The 24,048-nt window shown below is 40.8% G+C and overlaps 1 protein-coding gene across 1 annotated transcript; it reads right to left on the reverse strand.

The window, feature by feature from the left end:
* Positions 1–1,440: 1,440 nt before the first annotated feature.
* Positions 1,441–22,821, reverse strand: cybrd1 (cytochrome b reductase 1). Its single transcript, XM_068034550.1, has 4 exons — positions 22,498–22,821; positions 20,220–20,428; positions 3,617–3,771; positions 1,441–2,292 (listed from the first exon to the last, which is right to left on the reverse strand). The coding sequence occupies exons 1-4, from the start codon at positions 22,682–22,684 to the stop codon at positions 1,998–2,000; spliced, it is 846 nt and encodes a 281-aa protein (XP_067890651.1). The 5' UTR covers positions 22,685–22,821; the 3' UTR covers positions 1,441–1,997.
* Between the last annotated feature and the right edge of the window lie 1,227 nt (positions 22,822–24,048).

Here is a 24,048-nt window from a genome sequence, read left to right on the forward strand (position 1 = left end):
AGCACAATAAAAATTCAAGAAGTTATATATTTCATAATAATGTGATTAAATGTATTAAGTGAACTGTCTTTTAATGTCTTCAGTAAAGTTAAAAACACCCTTTCCCAAAAGCCTGGGCGTAAACTTTCTTATGAGAGCAATTAATAGAATTTGGATTGTGCAGTATGCTCAAATTATTTTTTTAAATGTGCATCAGTACCATTGTAGCAGATCTGTTGGATTTTATTTTTGTTCAGTTATCCATCAAAATTATTTGAATACAATTTTTGAAATTTGTCCTCCAGTTTTTCTCATTGCCCTGCCCCTCCTGGCTCCACATAAATATACATTTTTAAAAAAAAATTTTGTTGACCCCAGCAGACCCCGTACCACTCAGGGCAAACTAATAGCCGGATTGGGTCCTAAAACAGGTGTTGTACCCCTTACAAGCACATTCAAAGGGCCTGACAACTGTTTTTTGCAGCAGTGAAGGACGCCTCTACAGCACCTGAACCAATAGGGTGTTGGATGTATTCCCAATACTGTTCAGTTGCAGGAGCTTGCTCCCCTAAATTGAAGCTTTGTGCCCCCATTTCCCACATGGAAAACAGGTGCAACAAGATCCAATTTTTCCAAGTGGAAAAATTTGTTAAATTTCAAAAGCTTCAATAATCACCTGTATTTGGTTGATAATTAGCAATCAATGTTTATATTTTCCTCGATGTGAGAGAGAGAGAGAGAGATATGTTCAGGAACCAATCACTGCACACTAAAGTCAATATTTACAGAGATTCCTTAGTTACAAACCACTGCTGCTAAACATGAGATTCTCCACCCCCACTCTGCACCATAAACAGGATATGTCAGTGGCGCAGTGGTTAGCACCGCAGCCTCATAGCTCCAGCGACCCGGGTTCAATTCTGGGTACTGCCTGTGTGGAGTTTGCAAGTTCTCCCTGTGTCTGCGTGGGTTTCCTCCCACATGCCAAAGACTTGCAGGTTGATAGGTAAATTGGCCATTAGCAATTGCCCCTAGTATAGGTAGGTGGTAGGAAAATATAGGGACAGGTGGGGATGTGGTAGGAATATGGAATTAGTGTAGGATTAGTATAAATGGGTGGTTGATGGTTGGCACAAACTCGGTGGGCTGAAGGGCTTGTTTCAGTGCTATATCTCTAAAACTAAAAAACTAAAACTACACTTCCCCTCAGCAAAGAACACCCACCTCCCCCCCCCCCCCCACACACACTAGCAACTGCACAACAAATTCAAAGACTTCCATCCCAGAGCTGCTAAATTGCAGCACAATTTCTCAGTGCTCCCAAAATCCATGATTTCCAATTTACAGCTAACAGCTCCATATGGTCTATTTTGTGCATTAAGCTTTAAAATGGTAAAGGGGTAGAAATGAAATATATAAATAAAGGAATTGACTCAACATAAATAACACCAAGGGAGATGTACTAATTTTTATTTGTATATAAATATATAGGTAGATAGAACGAGCCAATGTCTACAGTGCATCATAATTAATACTGAATACAATAGTTTAATAGTAAATTCTAAAGTGGTGCCTAAATAATGCATCTGATAAATGTATTTGACTTCCATCATGAAGTGTGAAAAGCATCTTTTTCATTGTATATTTCAAACACACATATACACATAACAAAAAACAGTGATTTCATACAGCAATATTTTGATCATTCATAACTACATAAATGTCTCCACAAAGAATTACATTGAGAATAAAATCTAAATGTTAACAACGAAGAATATATAAAGCAACAATAAGTCTGAAGATTTTAATACATATATTTAGTTGGTGTGTCTCAACAAAGCATTTCTTTTTGGTCAGAATTTCCCTCTTTGCTCCAGAAAGGCAAACTCCCAAGCACCCTGCTATGGATATAATGTTTTGGTTGCTCATGTTCACTTAACACTGAAAAAAATGGAATGACTATTGTTTAACACTCAAAGTATTCAATACTAGAATTTGAGAAAATTGTAATTCATTTCTTAGAATGTTGATCTCTGGCCCGCATCTTCCAAGTTAAGGTGTTTCAATCTTGCTGCGCTTTCAGGAACTTGTTCCATATTGGTTTCAGTAGAAACGTTTGTTTTGTTTAAAATTGATCCTTCTTCACTGCCTATGTTTTCTTTTATATGTTCTGGAGGGCGCTTCCACCCTGGACGTGTGGCAATCCACAAGATGCATCCTCCAAAGAGTAAAATGAAAACTCCCAGGGTATTGACTAATATAGCCTCAGGAGGTGATTGAGAATATGGGAGTGTCATATTACTACCCGACCGCCTGGAAAAGAAAATGGGAAAGTATAGTGATAATAGCGGCAACTCTCTTCTTGCTGAAGTATCTCTGCTCATATTCTAAAAATGTTCAAAGAAACATCATTATCCAAATTCAGGATTCCGAACCTTTCAAAGCATACAAATCTTAAGAGATGACGTTACGTTATATACACTTCTGCATTCATAAACTGTTGCAAATAAAATGCTTTTCCTTTAAGTCAGCAAATAGTAAATGGTGCTGGGAAGGGGAGAGGAAGAGACAAAAGAGCAGAAAGAATAGTATTTCAAATATTGATTTTTTTTTTTAAAAAAGCTTCTTTTCATTTGTAACAGCCAGACATTACAACATGTGGAATGCAGATTTTTCAAACTATTAGTATATTCATTTAAAAATCATAATATCTTAAATATATGAAGAAGATGAATAGCCTTTACTGAATTGAAAGACCAGCATGTGAAATCAAGGAATATAATTACACTCCCTCTTCTCCCCACCCCCACACAAAAGATAGACAAGAATACAGATTTTGCTTTTAAATTAACCTTCCTAGGTGAGATATTCTGCACATGCAAAAATGATTCCTTCTTTCTACACTTATCACTTGATATTAAAAATATGTAAAGTACTTGATTATTCCAAACTTGATTTTTCAGATGTTTATTGCAGAATCAGCATTTTATTTAATGCATGTAGTTAGTTTATTTATATTAATATTGTTAAAGCTAAAATATACTCAAAGAGATAGGGATTTTAAAAAAAGAGTACAAATTACTTTTGTACTTATTAGACTTTCACAAAATCTAAAGAATATAAGGGTAATTTCCGTTATCCTATGCTCCGATCTGAAGCATGCTGAACAGAATATGGATTAAAGAAATTAGGCTATAATATCTAACCCCTCCATTTTCAATTTGAGTGAGGCTGGATGTTGAATAGACAATAGAAGCATTACAGTAAACAAGATCATCCTGATGTTGTAGTGATTGATATCATTCCTATACATTACCATTTCAGATAGGTTTTGCAAGAGAGACTAATTTTGCTGATGACTTGAAGTCCAAAGTTGTGTATGGAAACATGATAAAACAGAACTGTTTGTACTGATTGATATATATTTACTGGAAAATATTGTAGCTGTTAAATAACTGAGAAATGATACCACAGTTTACTTTGATTAGAAATGGTATTTTCCCACTGGACCAAAAGAGATAAAATGAAAATCTGTTCTGCAGGCACATGCCCCGTAGATCAAATGCCCTATTATTGTATATGTTCAATTATTTGTGGCATTTTCTAAACAATTTGTTTAACAATAGATTATACTTACAGAGTGAAAATAAGTTTTTCAGTTATTCCCATTTCAGCTGCAGTAATTGACATTCCAAAGATGAAAAGACCAACAAAGACATGGATTGACATGTAAAATGTCTTGATGAATGTAGGAGTGAAGGTCAGCAGAAAAGTGCACACTCCTATTATTATCTGTAAGTAACAGAAGAAGTTATTCTATTGTTATATGACAATCTGTTCAATATTTTCCATAGCCGGCTGATCTTTATGAGACAAACAGGCAGCTTTCTGGAGGAGTAAGTCTTTTTCTTACAAGGTTTCTGGTGTATGAAATTTATGTACAAAAGCCCTAGAAAGAAATTAGATCACAGCTTGAGTGATCTTGAGGTTCTCATCAAACAAAAGAATAATGAATGACTGCCCATTTAGTTTTCTAAAGTTAGCAACCAAGTGTTTGATTTACTGTGTCATTGTCTCCCCTCTGATTAAATGAAATGGGGATAGGAAAGAATCTGAAGCTAGAGAAGCAAAGATTGTGGACAGCAATAACTTAGTGGTGGCAGAGAAGTAGAGGTGGGTATTGCTGGCTTATGCATGAAAACAAGACCTAGTGCATAAGAATAACTAAGCGATAGCATGTAAGGAAGTGGGGGGCAAATCTCAGATAGCCATCATTAATGGCTGTTTTGAAACAGGTGGAAATTAAGACAGGTTAGAGTGGTGCCTAAAGATGAACCCCAAAGGATAGATGGTGGAGGAGGATGGAGCAATTGACAATGTTTGAGGTAGCAAAGAGGTAAAGGTTAGAAGGGACACTGTGATGGACCACAGCTGTCTTGGTGCTGTATGTGGCTTGGAAAATGGATTGGAGTGATTCAAAGGAATTTTATGAGAGGTGGGAGTTGCATTCAAGGTTGTTGGAGAAAGAGAAGGTTAGAGATATGGTTTGAGTTAGTGGCAAGGTCTAAAGAATATTTTCATTGGAATAGTGTAATGACAAGAGTTTTGAAAAGGTAGAGAAAATATCAGATTATAGGGAAAGGCTGAGAACATCCCTGAGCATGGGGCCAAGAGGAAACAGTTGAGTAAACTGGTTCTGAGTCATTGGGAGACGATTAGAAACCCTAGGTTTCATGGAGGAAATTAGTTCACTGACTTTAGGGGAGAAACTGGAGAATGGAAGGAGGGGGAGTTAAGGTGGCATCAATTTTGGAGAGAGCAGACCATAAAATCACCACATCTTGTGCTAGAGACAGAAGCTGTGGGTGGGAAGATCTGAGGAAGTAGTTTATGGCTGACAAAGAAGTTTTGGATCATTCTTATCTCCCAGAATGATTCTGGAGCAATGGGAGGACTTGGCCATATCTGGAAGTAGATAGCCAGATTGGCCAAATGCCACAAGCATACCAGATGAGAGACTGTGGAGGAGTTAGGTACCAGTTGAAGACTGTCTGTAGCACAGCGGAGATGAGAGCAAGATAGATAGAAGCAAGGCAGTTGAGGTGCAGCTGGATAGAAGTGGCAATATTATCCTAAATGTGATGTGTGGGAGCAATGAGCTGGTTTGGGTACTGGAGTGTTGGGTAGGGGGTATTTTTTCCCAGGGATGGGGCAAAAGGGTTCGAACAACAGCCTCCAACTGCCTATGATGGGATGCTGCTGGTCCAGTCACACACTCACATGTTCCCATGAGTAGAGTGGGTAGGAGAATGTAGATGTGCAAGTGGTTGGAAATGGCGTTCCTTATTGGTAATTAAGATGCTCACGGTAGTTAGGTGGCCTTGTGATTGAGCTGTCAAAAGACCCACAATAAGATTGTGTGGGGGCTTTGATGTGCTGAGTGATGAATTCATCTGCCTTTCGCGTTTTAAGATTTATAAATATAAGATTTCTAAACATTTCTTTAATTATGTTTGGTTCATAAAAAGGTCACATTTGTCTGTTTAATGTGCAGTTATGAAGCCAGATAAAATGCAGGTTAACAATATTGAAGAAAATCAAGAGGAATATAATACTGTAGTGGGTATATGAAAAGGAAGATTATGAGGGAATATGAAAAAGGAAACCAGATAATACAAAAGGAAACAGTAAGGACTTTCACAAGTATATTAATATGGAAAAAAATAATTTAACAGACCACTCGGATGAAGGGATGAACCTGGTTAAGGGTGATGAATGTATGGCAAAGGTATTAAAAGTATAATTTGCATTAGTTTGTAAAAATCACAGAAGAAGAAATCACAGAGGGCGGCACAGTGGCGCAGTGGTTAGCACCGCAGCCTCACAGCTCCAGCGACCCGGGTTCAAATCTGGGTACTGCCCGTGTGGAGTTTGCAAGTTCTCCCTGTGTCTGCGTGGGTTTCCTCCGGGTGCTCCGGTTTCCTCCCACAGCCAAAAGACTTGCAGGTTGATAGGTTAATTGGCCATTATAAATTGCCCCTAGTATAGGTAGGTGGTAGGGAAATATAGGAACAGGTGGGGATGTGGTAGGAATATGGAATTAGGGTAGGATTAGTATAAGTGGGTGGTTGATGGTCGGCACAGACTCGGTGGGCCGAAGGGCCTGTTTCAGTGCTGTATCTCTAAAAAAAAAGTGAGAATACAGAAACACATTTTCAGATCATTTTAGAAAATAATTCAGTTTTAAAAATATTAGCATAATTCAAGATTGATAAGTCACCAGGCCCTAATGGGGGACATTAGCATAGTGGTAATGTTATTGGACTAGCATTACAGAGGCTGGGGCTAATGCACTGGAGACATGGGGCTGGATTTTACTGGCCCCTCGACGCCACAAGTTGTGGCAGCGAGTGGGGGGGGGGGTGGGTACGGTAAAATCATGAGGGGAGAGGCCCGCCTCAACCCACGACGTCGACAAGGGCCCGCCGCATATTACCGGCGGCGGGGGGGGGGGGAGGGGAAACACACCTCACTGCGGCCTCCCACGAGCCCTTCATATATATATGCAAATAAACTTACCTGCGGGCGGTGACTGTCCCACACTGATATTACTCTGCCATTCGTGCTCCGCGTGCCTTCGGAACTCCGCATGGAATTCCGGGCAAGAACCTGGTGGGGAGGGAGGAGCAATAGAATTTTCAGGGTGGGAGGGATGGAGGAGCGGGAAAATCAATTTTAATTGGATGTGGGGATGGTGGGAAGAGGTTGAAGGGCAAAAGATTGAAGGTTGGGGGGGAAAGTTCAGGTAATGACCATGGGGGGGATGGGGGGGGGGGGGGGGGTGGGGAGTGGTTGGGGAAGGGCCTCCATCACTTATTTTTAAGTTTAATAACACTCAACCATATTTTTCCTTTAAACATTGAAATTATTTGTAAGGGCTTAAAGCCCTTTAAAAATGGCATCCGGCGCCTGCGTGGTGGCACCAGATGCCGTTGCCGGGGACACAGCGGCAGACCCCACATGTCATCGGGGGCAGGCGCTCCGCCCCCACTATTTAAATGAGCCCCCGCGTGAAATATCACAGGGGCTCCTTGGCAGCTGCTGCTGCTGAATGCGGGCACCCCGCTGAGTTCAAAGGTCGCCGCCGCGAAGCGCGGTACCCCAATAAAATTCAGCCAATGAGTTCAAATCCCACTACAGCAGCTGGGGGAATTTAAATTAAATTAATAAAGCTGGAATAAAACGCTAGTCTCATTAATAACAACAACTACCAGATTGCCGGAAAAAACCATCTGATTCACTATATTGTCCTTCAAGGGAGGAAATCTGCCCTCTTTACCCAGTCTGGCCTACATGGGACTCCAGATCCACAGGAATGTGGTGCAGTCTTTACTGCCCTCTGAAATGGTCTAGCAAGCCAAGCAGTTCAAGGGCAATTAGGGATGGGAAATGGCCCTGCCAGCAACACTCACATCCCAAGAATGAATCCTAAAGATTCCTGAAGAATGTCAGAATAAGGGATAGCATATGCTGTGAAAACAATTTTTTTTAATCCTCCTTGGATACCCAAATGGTGTTATGGTATTGGAGGGTAACTAATGTAACAGCTTGGCTCAAGAGGAAGAGGGAGATAAACTGGATAACTAAAGACCATTAGTTTAAAACAGTTGTGAGCAAACTCTTAGCATCCTTATTCAAATAAAATTAGTCAGTATTTAGAGTACATAGGATAATAAAGACTTGCATTTATATGGCGCTTTTTAAAACTTCAGGATGTCCCAAAGCACTTTACAACCAATTGAGTAGTTTTTGAACTGTAGTCACTGTTGTAATGTAGGTAATGCGGTAGCCTATTTGTGCACAGCAAGCTCCGACAAACAGCAAGGAGATAATGTGACCAGATAATCTGTCTTAGGGATGATGATTGAGGGATAAATATTGGCTCAGACATCGGGGATAACTCCCCTGCTCTTCTTCAAAATAGCACCATGGAATCTTTTAGGTTTGAGAAAACAGACAGGCCTCAGTTTAACATTGCGTGCAAAAGACAGCACTTCCGACCCATCAGTATTGCACTGAAGTGTCAGCCTAGATTTTTTTTTATGCTCGAGTCTCTTGAGCGGGACTTGAAACCACAACCTTGTGACTCAGGTGAGAGTGTTACCAACTGTCAAGCACAGCCAGCGTGGACTTGTTAAATTGAGAAATTTAATAGACATTTTTTAAGTTACTGATTCTACAGATAAAGGGAATGCAAAAAATGTCATGTATATAGATCTTCAAAAGGCATTTGATAAAATGATTCACAAGAGGCACATTAGAAGAAAAACTTGAATATGGTATACACAATTACAAACCAGTGTGGACAGCAAATTGTCCGACAAGCTGGAAACAAAAGGTTAGAGTTAATGGGTGTTGCTTGGATTAAAGAAGGGTTGGAAGCAGTGCAGTTCAGCAGCCAGCACTAGATCCACTTTTGTTCTCCCTCGCAATATATCATCCTAATATAATGTAGACATAGATGGTTTGGACTCAAGCATAGGTGGCATAGTATTGGAAATTCATTGACAAAAATATAGTGTGTTCAGAAAACAGTGCATAGGACTGAAAAAGAATTCCAGAGGACATACATATATTAGTGGAACAGGCAAACAATTGACAGATGCAATTTAATGCAAATCAGAGTGAAATTATGCATTTTGGGAGGTAAAACAAGCAATGGGACTGTATGAAAAAAGGTTGAAGGGTGTGAAGGAACAAAGAAACTTGGGTTTGCAAAATATAATTTCTTGAAAGTGAGCCAAACAATAGAGGTACCATTACACTACTGAACACAAGAAAACAATAAATAGGAGCAGGAGAAGACCATATGGCCCATCGAGCCAACCAGAGGGTGTATTGTATAGGCCACCAATTAGTGGGAAAGATACAGAGGAACAAATTTGCAAGGGAATTAAAGATAGATGCAAAACTCTGGAGTAGTTATAAAGGGGGACTTTAATTATCCTAATACAGACTGGGATAATAATAATGTAAAGGGAAAGAGTTTCTAAAGTGTGTTCAGCAGAATTTTCTACATCAGTACGTTTTGAGTCCAATGAGGCAAGAGGCATTGCTGGATCTGGTTCTGGGAATGAGGTGGAAGTGTATCAAGTGTCAGTAGGGAAACATTTAGGCGACAGTGCTCATAGTATCATAAGGTTTAGATTGGCTATGGAAAAGGACAAAGAACAATCCAGAGTAAAAATAATTAACTGGGGAGAACCAATTTCAATGGGGTGAGAATAGATCTGGCCTAGATAAATTGGAATGAAAGATTGGCAGACAAAACTGTAATTGAACAATGGGCTGCCTTTAAAGAGGAGATAGTTCGGGTACAGTTGAGGTACATTCCCCATGAGGGGGAAAGGTAAGACAAAGCCAAAGCTCCCTGAATGACAGAAGAGATAAAGTAAGATGAAGCAGAAAAAAAAAAGGTGTGCATGACAGATGTTAGGCTGATAATTCAAATGAGGACCAAGTTGAACATAAGAAAGTTCAGAGAGGAAGGGAAAAAAGAAATAAGAGCAGCAAAGAGAGTATGTGAAGTGACTGCCAGCTAACATAAAAGGGAATCCAAAAGTCTTCTATAGGCACATAAATGTTAAAAGGGTGAAAAAAGGAGCAGGGCCAATCATGGATCAAAAAGGGGATTTACACATGACGCAGAGGACACGACTCAGGTACTAAATGAATACAAAGAACAGTACAGCACAGGAACAGGCCATTCAGCCCTCAAAGCCTGCGCCGATCTTGATGCCTGCCTAAACTAACACCTTCTGCACTTCCGGGGCCCATATCCCTCTATTCCCTTCCTATTCATATATTTGTCAAGATGTCTCTTAAACGTCGCTATCATATCTGCTTCCACCACCTCGCCTGGCAGCAAGTTCCAGGTACTCACCACCCTCTGTGTAAAAAACTTGCCTCACACATACCCTCTAAACTTTGCCCCTCGCACCTTAAACCTATGTCCCCTAGTAACTGACTCTTCCACCCTGGGAAAAAGCTTCTGACTATCCACTCTGTCCATGCCGCTCATAACTTTGTAAACCTCTATCATGTCGCCCCTCCACCTCCGTCGTTCCAGTGAAAACAATCCGAGTTTTTCCAACCTCTCCTCATAGCTAATGCCCTCCAGACCAGGCAACATCCTAGTAAACCTCCTCTGTACCCTCTCCAAAGCCTGCACGTCCTTCTGGTAGTGTGGCGACCAGAATTGCACGCAATATTCTAAGTGTGGCCTAACTAAGGTTCTGTACAGCTGCAACATGACTTGCCAATTTTTATACTCTATGCCCCGACCGATGAAGGCAAGCATGCCGTATGCCTTCTTGACTACCTTATCCACCTGCGTTGCCACTTTCAGTGACCTGTGGACCTGTACGCCCAGTTCTCTCTGCCTGTCAATACTCCTAAGGGTTCTGCCATTTACTGTATACCTCCCACCTGCATTAGACCTTCCAAAATGCATTACCTCACATTTGTCCGGATTAAACTCCATCTGCTATTTCTCCGCCCAAGTCTCCAACCGATCTATATCCTGCTGTATCCTCTGACAATCCTCATCATTATCCGCAACTCCACCAACCTTTGTGTCGTCCGCAAACTTACTAATCAGACCAGCTACATTTTCCTCCACTTTGCAACTGACTTTACAAAGGAAGATGCTACCAAAGTCGTATTAAAAGAGGAGGTAGTTGAGACACTAGATGGGTTAAAAATTCATAAAGATGAGGTATTAGAAAGGCTGGCTGTACCTAAAGTTGATAAGTCACCGCACAGGATCAAATGCACGCGGAGGGTAGAAAGTGAGAATAGATCTGGCCTAGCAAGTGAGGGTGGAAATTGTAGAGGCACTAGCCATAATCTTCCAATCCTCCTTACATACAAGGGATTGGAGAATTGCAAATGTTACACCCTTGTTCAAAATAAGGTGCAAGGATAAGCCCAGCAACTACAAGCTGGTCAGTTTAACCTCAGTGGTGGGAAAGCTTTTAGAACAATAATCTAGGACAAAATTAACAGTCACTTAGACAAAGGAAAGTCAGCATGGATTTGGTAAGGGAAAATTGTGTTGAACTAATTTGATTGAATTATTTAATGAGCTAACAGAGAGTTGGTGAGGGTAATGTAGCTGATGTGGTGTGTGTGGACTTCCAAAAAGCGTTTGATAAAATGACACTTAACGGGCTTGTCAGCAAAGTTGAAGCCCATGGAATGAAAGGGACAGTGGCAGCATGGTTATCAAGTTGGCTGAGTGACAGGAAACAGAGAGTAGTGATGAATGATTGTTTTCAGACTGGAAGAAAGTATATAGTGGGGGTCCCCAGGGTTCAATATTAGAACCAATGCTTTTCTTGATCGATCTTAATGACCTAGACTTGTGTGTACAGGACACAATTTGCAGCAAACACAAAACTTAGAAGTATTGTGAATTGTAAGGACGATAGTGATGAACGTCAAGAAGATATAGGCTGGTGGAATGGGCGGACAAGTGGCAGATGAAATTTAATGCAGAGAAGCATGAAGTGATACATTTTGGTAGGAAGAATGGGGAGAGGCAATATAAAATAAAGGATACAACCCTAAAGCGAGTGCAGGACCAAAGGGACCCAGCGGCATGTGTGCATAAATGCTGGAAGTGGCAGGGCAGGCTGAGAAAGCGGTTAAAAAGGCAAATGGGATCCTGGGCTTTATAAATATAGGCATAGAGTACAAAAGCGAGGAAGTTATGGTGAACCTTTATAAAGGCTGTGAAGGCATTAGAGAGGACGCAGAAAAATATTTTACGAGAATGGTTCCAGGGATGAGGGACTTCAGTTATCTGAATAGATTGAAGAAGCTGGGCTGTTTTTCTTGCAGAAGAGGAGGTTGAGGAGAGATTTAATAGAGGTTTTCAAGATCATGAAGAACCTGGACAGAATAGTTAGGGAGAAATTGTTCCCATTGGTAGAAATGTCGAGAACTAAAGGACACCAATTTAAGGTGAATGGCAAAAGAACCAAAGGCAACAGGAAGAAAAACTTTTTTACGTTGGGATCTGGAACTTACTGCCTGAGATTGTGGTGCAGACAGATTCAATCGTGGTTTTCAAAAGGGAATTGAATAATTACCTGGAGAAAAAAATTTGCAGGGCCATCGGGAAAGGGCAGGGGAGTAGGACTAGCTGAGTTACTCTTGTAGAGAGCTGCTGTGGACACGGCAGGCTGAATGGTTACAGCACAGAAGGAAACCATTCTATGATTCGAAGTAGATAAACCATTAAAAAACAAGTTTTTTGGTTTGATAAATAACAACATAGAATACAAAAGCAGAGAGGTTATGATGAACTTGTACCAGGCAATGGATAGGCCACAGTTAGAGCACTTGCTGTTTTGAGCATCCTATTAAAAGACAGAGGCGCAAGGGGAGAGCCAACTGTGCAACAGCCCCAACAAACAAATTTCTCTGCAGCACCTGTGGAAGAGCCTGTCACTCCAGAATTGGCCTTTATAGCCACTCCAGGCGCTGCTTCACAAACCACTGACCACCTCCAGGCGCGTATCCATTGTCTCTCGAGATAAGGAGGCCCAAAAGAATTACAGTAAGGTCATGAAAGGGCATAGACAGCATGCAGTGTACCTTCATCAGCATGATTTCAGATTTGGGTAATTGCATATAAAGGGAGACTTGGGATAAAACATTATGCCCAGTGGAGCAGAGAAAGCTAAGTAGAGACTTAATAGATACTTTTAAAATTCTGAAAGGTTTCTATAGAGTGAACAGGGAAAAAATATTTCTTATGGTTGGGGAGGGGGTCACTGATGAGGGTAATCAATTTTAAATTGTTACTAAAAGGCTGAGGAGCAAGTATGGGAGAAATCTCTATGTAGTGAGTTTGTGGAGAATGGATTGCTTTCCCACAGAGGGTGATGTATTTTGGTAAGAACGTGTTTGTTGACAATGTAACCACTAGATGGTGCACTACTCGCACATGCAGCGTCATTGACTCAATCATACACAGGAAAGCGAATAAACTCTGAATTCGCAAATTCCACACAGTGCACATTGTAGTCTGAAAGTCAGTTGAAAAGTGCAATCCACCACTCCCAATAGCTCCTTCTCCCCCCGCTCCCTCCTGGTTAGACTCACCACTTGTCCCCTCAGTCCCTCCCTCCCAGCTGGACTCACCGTTTCTCTCACCAGTTGCCCCCACCATTTCCTCTCTCTCTCTCCTGTCCACTTGCTCTCTCTCTCTCTCCCCCTCTCTCCCCCTCCCACATGCTTCCTCCTTCCCGAATGGTCACAGTGCTCATGATGACTTCACTGTATGTGCTGACGTCAACGTGTGCATGTGCGAGTTGATCCTGGCAAGCTGGCAAATCTGCAGACACACTCTGATGACGCCAGAGTTTACGCATGCCCTGGCAAAACACACTCTGATTTATTAATGACTTAGTTGATGGATTAGAAAGCCACATATCCAAAATTGCCAATGACAGAAAGATAAGTGATATTGTAAGCAGTGTAGATTTAAGAGTAAAATTAAAAAGAGATATTGATAAAGTAACTGGACAAAACTGTGGCAAATGGATTTCAATGTGGGCACTTGTGAGGTCACCTGTTTTGGACTTATAAAGGATAGAACAGGGTACTTTCTAAATTGTGAAAAGTTAGTAACAGTGGAAGTCCAGATAGACTTGGGGCTTCAGATACACAGATCAATAAATTGCCATGAACAGGCACAAAAAAGATGGAAAAAGCTAATAGAATGCTGGTCTCTATATCTAGAGGAATAGAACAGAAGAGGATAGAAGTCATGCTTCAAGCTATACAAAGTCCTGATTAGACCATGCCTGGAGTACTTGAGCAGTTCTAGGCACCACACCTCTGGGTAACTGGCCTTGGAGGGAATGCAGTGTAGATTTACTAGAATGATATTTGAACTCCAAGGGTTAAGCTACAAGGAGAGGTTAAACAAACTAGGGTTGTATTCCCTGGAATTTAGAATTTTAAGCAGTGCTTTGATCAAGGTCTTCAAGCTATTAATGGGAACAGATAGCGTAGATTGGGGAGAAACTATTTCCGCTAGTTGGTAAGTCTAGGACTAGGGGACAGTCAAAAAATTAGAATCAGACCTTTTAGGAGTGAAATTAGGAAACACTTCTTCATGCAAAGGTTGTAGAAGTTCGGAACTCCCTTCTGCAAATAGCAATTGATACTTGATCAATTGTCAATTTTAAAACTGAGATTGGTAGATTTTGTTCTTCAAAGGTATTAAGGGGGAGGCGGTGGCGTAGTGGTATTATCACTGAACTAGTAACTCAGAGATGCAGGGTATTGCTCTGGGGACATTGGTTCAAATCCCACCACAGCAGAAGGTGGAATTTGAATTCAATTAATAAATCTGGAATTAAAAGCTAGTCTAATGATGGCCATGAAACCATTGTCGATTGTTGTAAAAACCCATCTGGTTCACTAATGTCCTTTAGGGAAGGAAATCTGCTGTCCTTACCTGGTCTGGCCTACATGTGACTCCAGACCCACAGCAATGTGGTTGAATCTTACATGCCCTCTGAAATGGCCTAGCAAGCCACTCAGTTGTACCACCACCTTCTCAAGGGCAATTAGGGATGGGCAATAAATGCTGGCCTGGCCAGCGACGCCCACATCCCATGAACGAATAAAAAAAAAAATGGGGCAAACATGGGTATATGGAGTTAGGTCACAGCAATAATCTCACTGAATTGTGGATCAGACTCAAGGGGCTAAATGTCCTACTCCTGTTCCTATGTTCCCTGAAGACTGATCCTTTAATAAAAGCAAAATACTGCAGATGCTGGAAAATTGAAATAAAAACAGAAAGTGCTGGAAATACTCAGCAGATCTGGCAGTATCTGTGGAGAGAGAAACACTTTCTGTTTTTATAACTGAAGTCTTTAAAGCTGACTCAAATCACACAAGGCATTGTTTACAACAAGCAAGATCATAACTATTCTCCAGTGCATAAATGTATGGTGATGCATTTTGGTAGCAGGAATGAGGAGAGACAACACGTGCTAGGTGGTGCAGTTTTGGGGGTTGTGGTGGTGGAGGGTCAGGTGGGAATTGTGGGCGAAGGGAGACCTGGGGTTATTTATGCATAAATCTTTGAAGGTGGAAGGAAAGGTTGACAAGGCAGTACATGGGATCCTGAGCTTTATAAATAGAGACATAAAATACAAAAGCCAGGAGGTGATGCTAAACCTATACATGACACCAGTTCAACCAAGGCTGATGTATTGTCTAATTCTGAACCATACACTTTTAGGAAGGATGTGCTGGCTTTTGAGAGGGCACAGAAGAGATTTACTAGAATGGTTCCAGTGATGCGAGATTACAGTTAGGTAGACAGACTGGAGAAGCTGGAGGTTGTTCTCCTTAGAACAGAGAAGGCTAAGAGGAGATTTGATAGAGGTGTTTAAAATCATGAAGGTTTAGATAGAATAAATAAAGAGAAACTGTTTCCAATGGCTGAAGGGTTGATAACCAGAGGCAAAGATTTAAGGTGATCGGCAAAAGAACCAGAGGTGACAGGAGGAAAAACTTTTCTCTGCATGCAACATATGGTTAGGATTTGGAATGCACTGCCTGGATAAAGATTCAATAATAGCTGTCAGAAAAGGAATTGGGTAAATACTTGAAGGATAAAAAATTGCAGGACTATGGGAAAGAGCAGGTGAATGGGACTAACTGGATAGCTCTTTGAAAGAGGTGGCACAGACTTAATGGGCCTAATGGCCTCCTACGCTGGACTATTCTATAATTCTATAAATTCCAACAATTGTTATTATCCTATCATAATTGCAATTAAGTTGCTTGGGGATGACAACAACTACTATCAAGGGCTTTAGTGAAATTCTGATAAGTCTCTTTAAAAAAAAGTCCATGAACTGTCTAAATCATTGTGCACTGTCACATGGCTTGACTTACTTTTTAAGCCCATTGCTTGTTTTCTAGAGATTTAGCAATGTTTAAAATAAAACCTTTTTTTTTCACTTCGAATTTTCCTGAATACAATATTTTCTCACTGATTTTCTCATTTTAAAGATAGTTCCAGTACAAGCACTAGCACAGACACAAAAGGGATGAATTGCCACCTTCTATAATTCTATGAAAGTGCATACTCAGGATCTTAGCACAGCAACTGAAGAAGAAAGGAATAACTGAGGCTAGTTGTTGTTTTTGTATCTTCACTCTTAGAGGAGAGGAAGGATTTGTAGGCCTACTAAGCCAAAGGCTCACTCATTGAGACTAGTTGGCAGTGTGTGAATAGAAGAAGCAGCTGTTCTGGTGTAAACTGGATGCCAAATAAGGGTTATGCCAACATCCTAACGTTCATATTTGTAGAACAAACTTTGAATCAATACAATAAAAGGTTATACAGTATTCCAGCACATTATTTCTTGAAGAAATGCTCTCATTTATATAGAGAGCTCTTCTGGGTTATTTATACCCCACAGGGATGCAGAGAAAAACACCATCACATGTCAGTTGGTGATGACATGAAACTGAAGTGGCATCTATGTCCTAGCATTTTTCAGTATTATAAATAAAACCAAAACCACAAATGATGCTGGATCTGAATTAATGTTACGATTAAGTCTCCAAAGAAGAACTTCCATTAAGAACTGTACTGTTCTAACAATCCAGTGAGATAAGACTGACATTAGTTTAACCACCATTAATTACAAAGTTAAATGAGGTTAAGTACTGTCTACAGTCTTAGGTAGCACCTAAGAGAAACATTAAAACAGGGAGCATAAAGTGAAGATTCACCAAGGATGGAAAACTATAATTATGAGGCCAAACTTGAATTAATGGGACCACTTCCACTGGGACAGAGAAGGCTAAGAGGAGATTTCATAAAAATCCAATAACACAAAAAGGAGGCCATTCAGCCTATTGTGCCTGTGCTAGCACTTTGAAAGAACTATCTAATTAGTCCCACTCCCCTGCTGTTACCATATAATCCTGCATTTTTTCCCTTTTGTAAGTTATATTGAATCCACTTCCTTCACCCTTGCAGGCAGTGCATTCCAGATCATAACAACTCTAAATAAAAAGAATTCTCCTAATTTCCCTTCTTGTTCTTGTGCCAATTATCTTAAATCTGCACCCTCTGGTTACTGGCCTTCCTGCCGTGGGAAGTTTCTCCTTATTTACTCTATCAAAACCCTTCATAATTTTGAAAACCTCTATTAGGAACATAGGAAGAGGAATAGGCCTTTCAGCCCTTCGAGACTGTTCCACCATTCAAAGAAATCATAGCTGGTCTGTATCCTAACACCATCTACCCCACTTGGCGAGCAAAAGACTATCAATCTCAGAATTAGAATTATGACTTGAGCTGGCACTTACTGCTTTTTGTGGGAGAGAGTGTCCACACTTCAACCACCCATCACATTTTCTTGAATGGCCTGGCTCTGATTTTAAGGTTATGTCCCTTTGTCCTAGACTCCCCCACCAGTGGAAAAACCCTCCCTGTCCATCCTATCAATTCCTTTCAAAATCCTAAAAAAAACTCAATCAAATCATACCTTTACCCATTATATTCCAGGAAATAAAAGCCTAGTTTATGTAATCACTCCTCAATTTAATCCTTGAAGCCCAGATAACATTCTGGTGAATCTGTGATTTGCTCTTTCCAAGGCCAATATATCCTTACTAAAAGGTGTGGTATCCAGAACTGCACACAGTACTCCAGATGTGTTCTAACCAGGACTTCCTGGTTATCCTTCTTTGCTCTAAGAAGAACAATCCCAGCTTCTCTAATCTCTCCATGTAACTGAAGTCCCTCATCCCAATATTATTCTAGTAAATCTCCTCTGCATCCTTTCCAAGATCTCGACATACTTCCTAAAATGTGGTGCTTTAATTAGACACAATACTCCAGCTGGGGCCTAACTATCACTTTATAAAAGGTTTAGCACAACCCTTGCTTTTGTACTCTGTGCCTCTATTTATAAAGCCAAGGATCTTGTATGTTTTTGAAACATCCTTAACAACCTATCCTGCCACCTTCAAAGATTTATGTTTGTGAACTTCCAGGTTGCTTTGCACGCCCTTTAAAATTGTACCATTTAGCTTATATTGCTTCTCCTCATTCTTCCCTCCAAAATACATCACCCCCACAATCTTTGCATTAAATTTCACCTGGCTTGCATTTGTTCATTTCACCCGTCTCCCCATGTTCTCCTGAAGTCTGCTATCCTCCTCACTCCTTGCTATGTTTTCAAATTTTTTGTCAGCCGCAAATTTTAAAATCATGCCTCCCTCCCATACCCCAATCTAGGTCACTAATATATATCAAAAAGAGCAATAATATTACTTCTAGGTGTGTAACATTTACAACCCTCTAACACACTGGTATCACTCCCATATCCAAACGGATTGATAGATTGAGGCAAGAATCCCTGCTATTTCCACTACTACTTCCACCCGCAACCTAGGATGCATCCCATTCCAACAGAATGACTTTTCTACTTTGAGCATTGCCAACCTTTAAGTGCCTCCCCTTTATCAATTTCTAGTGCAGCCAATTTCTCTACTCCTTTGTCCTTTACATTTACATTGACATTATCATCTCCTTTTGCAAAATACTCATTTATTATCCTCACCCATGCCCTCTGCCTCTACAAGAAGATTTCCTCTTTGGTCCCATATTGGTACCACCATTTCAAAACCTTATTTTAAAGACCTGTATTAAATTATAAAGAGTTTTGATAAAAAGTTAGTAGAAAGACTATTGCAGGGTGGGGGGAGTGGGTGCAGGGGAATTTTAACTTTTTGACCCACCGGGAGTGGGGGACTGGGTTGTGGAGGGGGGGGGGGTGCTGGGGGAGCGCAGGAGCACGCAGGAAACCCAGTACTCAGGATTTCCCCACATGCTGTGCATGTGACATCACTGAAGGTTTACCACCCAAAAGTCAGCCTGAATAAGAGGCGGAAGGAACAGGTAAGTCCAAATCCCGACTGGCGGGTGAGGGAGGGTCTGATCTTGGGAGATCCAACCTGAAGGAGGGATTGGGAGGTCCGAGGCCTCAGTCGGGGACGGGGGGTACAAATGGGAGGTCAGGGGAGATTGGAAAGGTTGGGGGAGTTGTCCAACTATGGACTGTTGGCACTTGGCTCCTGGATCCAACAGTCCTTGCCTTCTTGCAGCTGCCAGGTTTCCCAAGCCTTGGAAAACCCGCTCATCCAGAGTTGAATTCAAAATCGTGCATAGAAATGAGGCATACAGCCTCATTGTAATAGTTAAAGTGCCAACCCACCTCCTGGGAGCAGGTTGGTTGCCAATGATCCCCATCCCCAACCCCACCCACTGCTAAAACCAAAAGCGGGCAGGTTGGGGTTGGGATTCAGATTTTTAATGCTTTAATGTCCTGTCCAACCCAAATCTGCCCATTTTTGTGGTTAAAATTCACCCCTATTTCTCTCTGATTAGGGAATCAGAACCAAGGCATTGTCAATTTAAAATTGTCACTGAGAGTGAGCAAAGAGGTTCAAAGAATTTTATTTACATTGGAGTTGTTGGAGTTTGTTGGGCGGCGCAGTGGTTAGCACTGCAGCCTCACAGTTCCAGCGACCTGGGTTTGATTCTGGGTACTGCCTGTGCAGAGTTTGCAAGTTCTCCCTGTGACTGCGTGGGTTTCCGCCGGGTGCTCTGGTTTCCTCCCACAGCCAAAGACTTGCAGGTTGATAGGTAAATTGCCATTATAAATTGCCCCTAGTGTAGGTAGGTGGTACGGGGAAGGTAGGAATGTGAGAGGGTAATGAGATTAATGTAGGATTAGTATAAATGGGTGGTTGATGGTCGGTACAGACTCGGTGGGCCGAAGGGCCTGTTTCAGTGCTGTATCAATAAATAAAGCATATAATACTTTGCTACTTGGAGTATTGGAAGCAAAGACCATTCATATTTATGAGAGAAAATTGGATAACTATTTGAAACAGCAAGACATAGATCTAAGGGAATGGGAATAGTTATAGATTGGTCCAGCAAAGACCAACTCAGATATAATTAGCTGTCAGGCCTCCTTCTGTACCCTAACTTCTATGGTTCTGTTGTAAGCTTAATTTATCTCCACACTTTGTTTATTCACTTAATGTTAAATGGTGCAATAACTACACATGCTTCATTCCAAGGCAGTATGCATTTAGGCTGAATCATCACTTACCTGTAGAGCATGCATTATAACAGCAGCCAACCCAATCCAGCTGTGTAAACTGTACATATTAGGGATCCTCTTGGAGTTATGAAAATCAAAAACTGCCACGAGTGAAATGACCATAAGAACAGATGTCACAATATTGAAGCCAAAATGAATGTACTTCATAAGAGGCTTACTGAAGTTCCACGTCCAGGGCAGCCTGTAAACAATTAGACCTAAAAGAAATGAAAATATTTTTGACTTCCGTATGTAAATTCAGAGTAACATTAATTTTCCATCATCATAGTCCAATGTGGGATTGTCATGGCGGGCCCCCACCTGCCAAGAATCAGGCATATAAATTTCACCATATGAACATTTGATTTTAAACTGTTGCTGTAGTGAGGAAATGACTTGTTAAACAGATCAACTGTAGCTTGAAAAGAAATTTGCATAACAGACAGTGCTTGGAGGGACAAAGGGACTATTCCCTGCTCCAATTTAACCCACAATGGACTTTGAGCACCAGGTATTGTGTGTAAGAAAGACATTCCAGGGTTGGTTAAGACAAGAGAATCCACAAACTGGCATGGGCAAACCAGCTAATCACATGACTAACCTGCTTGGCAACCTGGGTTTTTCTGAATTGTACAAAGAGTTTGAACTCAGAAAGACTGTTTGCTCCTGGAGTGAGAAGACCTCTCCTGTCTGCTCCCATCTCTTTCTCACAAGCTCTGGACCCACTGAGGACATATGAACTCCAAGAGAGAAAAGTCTCTGACATCGAACAAGGTTTAAGAAGAATACTGGGCCCCAACAAAAAGCAAGACCTATCTACAATCAAGGACTTTACAGTGAGTTTGAAGAACAGTAAACCAAAACCATCTTCAGATATTGCCTCAGACATTTCCACTTTACGTCCTCTGCTCTTTTCTATCTCTATCTGCATGTGTGTATCGCATATGTATGCTAGCGTGGGCACGTCGTGTATCCGTAAACGTTAACTAAATTAGAGTTGAAGTTTAATAAAGTTCTACCTTTTTTCTTTAAACCTAAGAAAACCTGTTTGGCTAGTTTCCTTGCCTTATATTTGGAAGTTAGCGAACAAGGATTCATTAAGGGGAAGCTAAAAAAATGGTGTGTTTAAAATTAAATCCTGTTACAGTAAGACCAGGTGAAGGCTGAGAGGGAGCCCTAGACCCCTTTTATACCTGGTCATAACAGGGATCTTTACTTTATTAGTCATATTATTTGGTTGAAAATATAGGAATGGAAAGACAGGCTTTCACCTCTGCTTGAAATAATTATCAGAGCAGGTTTTGGAAGGGTTTTTCTCCATTAACAGGAACTGATATTTGGAAATAAATTGGTTTTATTGCTGTTGGCCAGCATTGGTTCAAAGCACAAGACTGTAATGTATGAAACCCTATTTAGTGGTTAAGTATAGTAAGATTTGATTCAAGTGAAAACGTGTAAATGTCTGACTCCTATCCAAACAAAAATGATTGAATTTAGTTATACATTTATCAAGTCTCAATTCTGATATAGAAAAGATGATTACTATGTACACGAAGGTAAAGGAAGTACAAATTCCTCCTGAGAAGTGTTAACCTTAATTTGCAATAAGTTGACTTTGTGTTTACTATTTTTGAAGTGACATGGGTATTTATAATGATGGAAAACGGTTTTGATAATTTTACACTTACTGTTCAACTGTTTATGTTCAGCAACTACTTAACCTCTGCATATTTTTCTCAAAAGGAAAATCTTTATAACACCTGAAACTGACAGTCACAAAATAGATGAAATACCAAAGTTTTAAGCTTTACCGCTTATCAAAGTTTTAAACTATGGTGAGCTAATGGGAGATAACCAGGCAGGATGCCTATTGATATTGCTGCCATAATCTGTCGTCTTCACTCACATCGCTCAACCTTTAAAGATCGAACATTCATTTAGATACAAGGCAAAATAATGTCACTAGTTTAATTGCACAATTTTACAACGCAGAGACGTTGACATGAAATCATGGGATCACAGAATAAGATCCGAACAAGTTACAGTATATTTAGTGAAATGTATTTGCTCTATGACAAAGAGCCGATCGACCTCAAAGTTCGGACACACCGTCGTGCTTCGCTAAGGGACGCGATAAACAATTTTATTGCGATGTGTGAAGCAAGTAAATCTGCTCCCTGTCGCTACCCAGTTTATATTATTCAGCCCAGCACTCTATCTATAATTTAAAAAGATACTAGCGGTATGGCTCAGGTACTAAGCCCTAAGAGTGGAGACTTATACATACCGAATCCATTAATGACGATGAATCCTACGGTACTGAGGACTGGATGCCAGTTAAATTCAAGCAGTCCCAGGTCCCATGCCAATCCCCCTCTCCACTGGAGCACCCAAGTCAAAACAAACACGACCGAGAGAGTCCCCAGCAACGCTGCGGCCACCAGAAACCCTACAAACTGTCGGAAGTTTTCCATTTCTCAAAGCTTGCCTCTTCCCAAAGTGGCGCAGCTCTGAAGGGGGAACTGCAGTTATAACTCTAACAGGAGCAATGTACCACTTGGTCGGAGTAGCTCCGGAGATAACAACAACCCGACTGGTTGGAGTAACTCCAGGAAAAGTTGTGTAAGAGGTGGGCGGCGCATGGTTTTGAATGGGAGTGAAGCTGTTTGCTGAATTGCAAGCAATTGAGAACTCATTCGTTACACTTCGTGAATTGTTATTTTTTTTCAGGAAATGACCTTGTTTTATATCTAAGATGGCACTTTTGACATACGTAACGTAGAAAGTATTTTAAAAGTATTTTATAACGGTGCGCATGCGCGAGGTGTCACTTCGCAAAGCATCTGAAGTATTTCAAAAGCAAAATACTGCGGATGGTGGAAATCTGAAATAAAAACAAGAAATGCTGGAACCACTCAGCAGGTCTGGCAGCATCTGTGAAAAGAGAAGCAGAGTTAACGTTTCGGGTCAGTGACCCTTCTTCGGTACGGACAAATATTAGAAAAGTCACAGGTTATAAGCAAGTGAGGTGGGATTGGGGCAAGAGATAACAACGGAGAAGGTGTAGATTGGACCAGGCCACATAGCTGACCAAAAGGTCATGGAGCAAAGGCAAACAATATGTTAATTTTGCCTTTGCCCCCATCTCTGCAATCAATCTCTGGAAGATAGGAAAAGGTGGGTGGGAATAGGAAACAATAAATACCACTGCTGTCTTTGGGTAGATCAGTTACCATCGTTATAAGTGTGCTCTCACACAACAGACTGAAATTACTATTGTACAGCTTAATATATTTGATATTTTAAAATGTGAACTATTATTTTTGAACTTGTTTTGTGAATTCACAAGCTATGTAGGAATCCAAATCATAAATCTAGTGTTCCCATCTTTTCAAATTTTTCATCTCACCGAGTAAGGATCTTTTTCATTTTATTTCATTTCATTTCATCCTACCGGAATACTCAATCTACCAGCTTCCCATTGCAGCATCAAGCTATTAAATGAGTTTGGTATCCTTGTCTCAAATGCTTTTCTTGGTATCCCATTGCAGTTTTTTTTAAAAAAAGAAATGTTTCCTGGCATATGTCCTAAAATTGTCTTTCATAAGCGCCCTTGTGTCTCTGAAAGTAATGTTTCATGATTACTTAACCTTTTAAATATCATCTGTACTTGTCCCTCTGAGATGTTATTGCAGAAAATAAAAGCTCATGGTGTAGGGGGTAACATATTGGCATAGATCGAAGATTGGCTAGCTAACAGAAAACAGAGAGTAGGCATAAATGGGTCATTTTCTGGTTGGCAAGATGTAACGAGTGGTGTGCCACAGGGATCTGTGCT

This window comes from Heterodontus francisci, chromosome 7, assembly GCF_036365525.1.
Source record: "Heterodontus francisci isolate sHetFra1 chromosome 7, sHetFra1.hap1, whole genome shotgun sequence".
NCBI lineage: Eukaryota > Metazoa > Chordata > Chondrichthyes > Heterodontiformes > Heterodontidae > Heterodontus > Heterodontus francisci.

What these genes read in the sequence shown, in the direction of transcription:
- cybrd1 (XM_068034550.1), bottom strand. Translation starts at nt 22,684, where the DNA reads ATGGAAAACTTCCGACAGTTTGTAGGGTTTCTGGTGGCCGCAGCGTTG. An exon ending in TTATAATGCATGCTCTACAG is followed by an intron (nt 3,772 to 20,219) that starts GTAAGTGATGAT and finishes TGTTACTTACAG; the next exon opens with ATAATAATAGGAGTGTGCAC. An exon ending in GAAAAACTTATTTTCACTCT is followed by an intron (nt 2,293 to 3,616) that starts GTAAGTATAATC and finishes TTTCTTTTCCAG; the next exon opens with GCGGTCGGGTAGTAATATGA.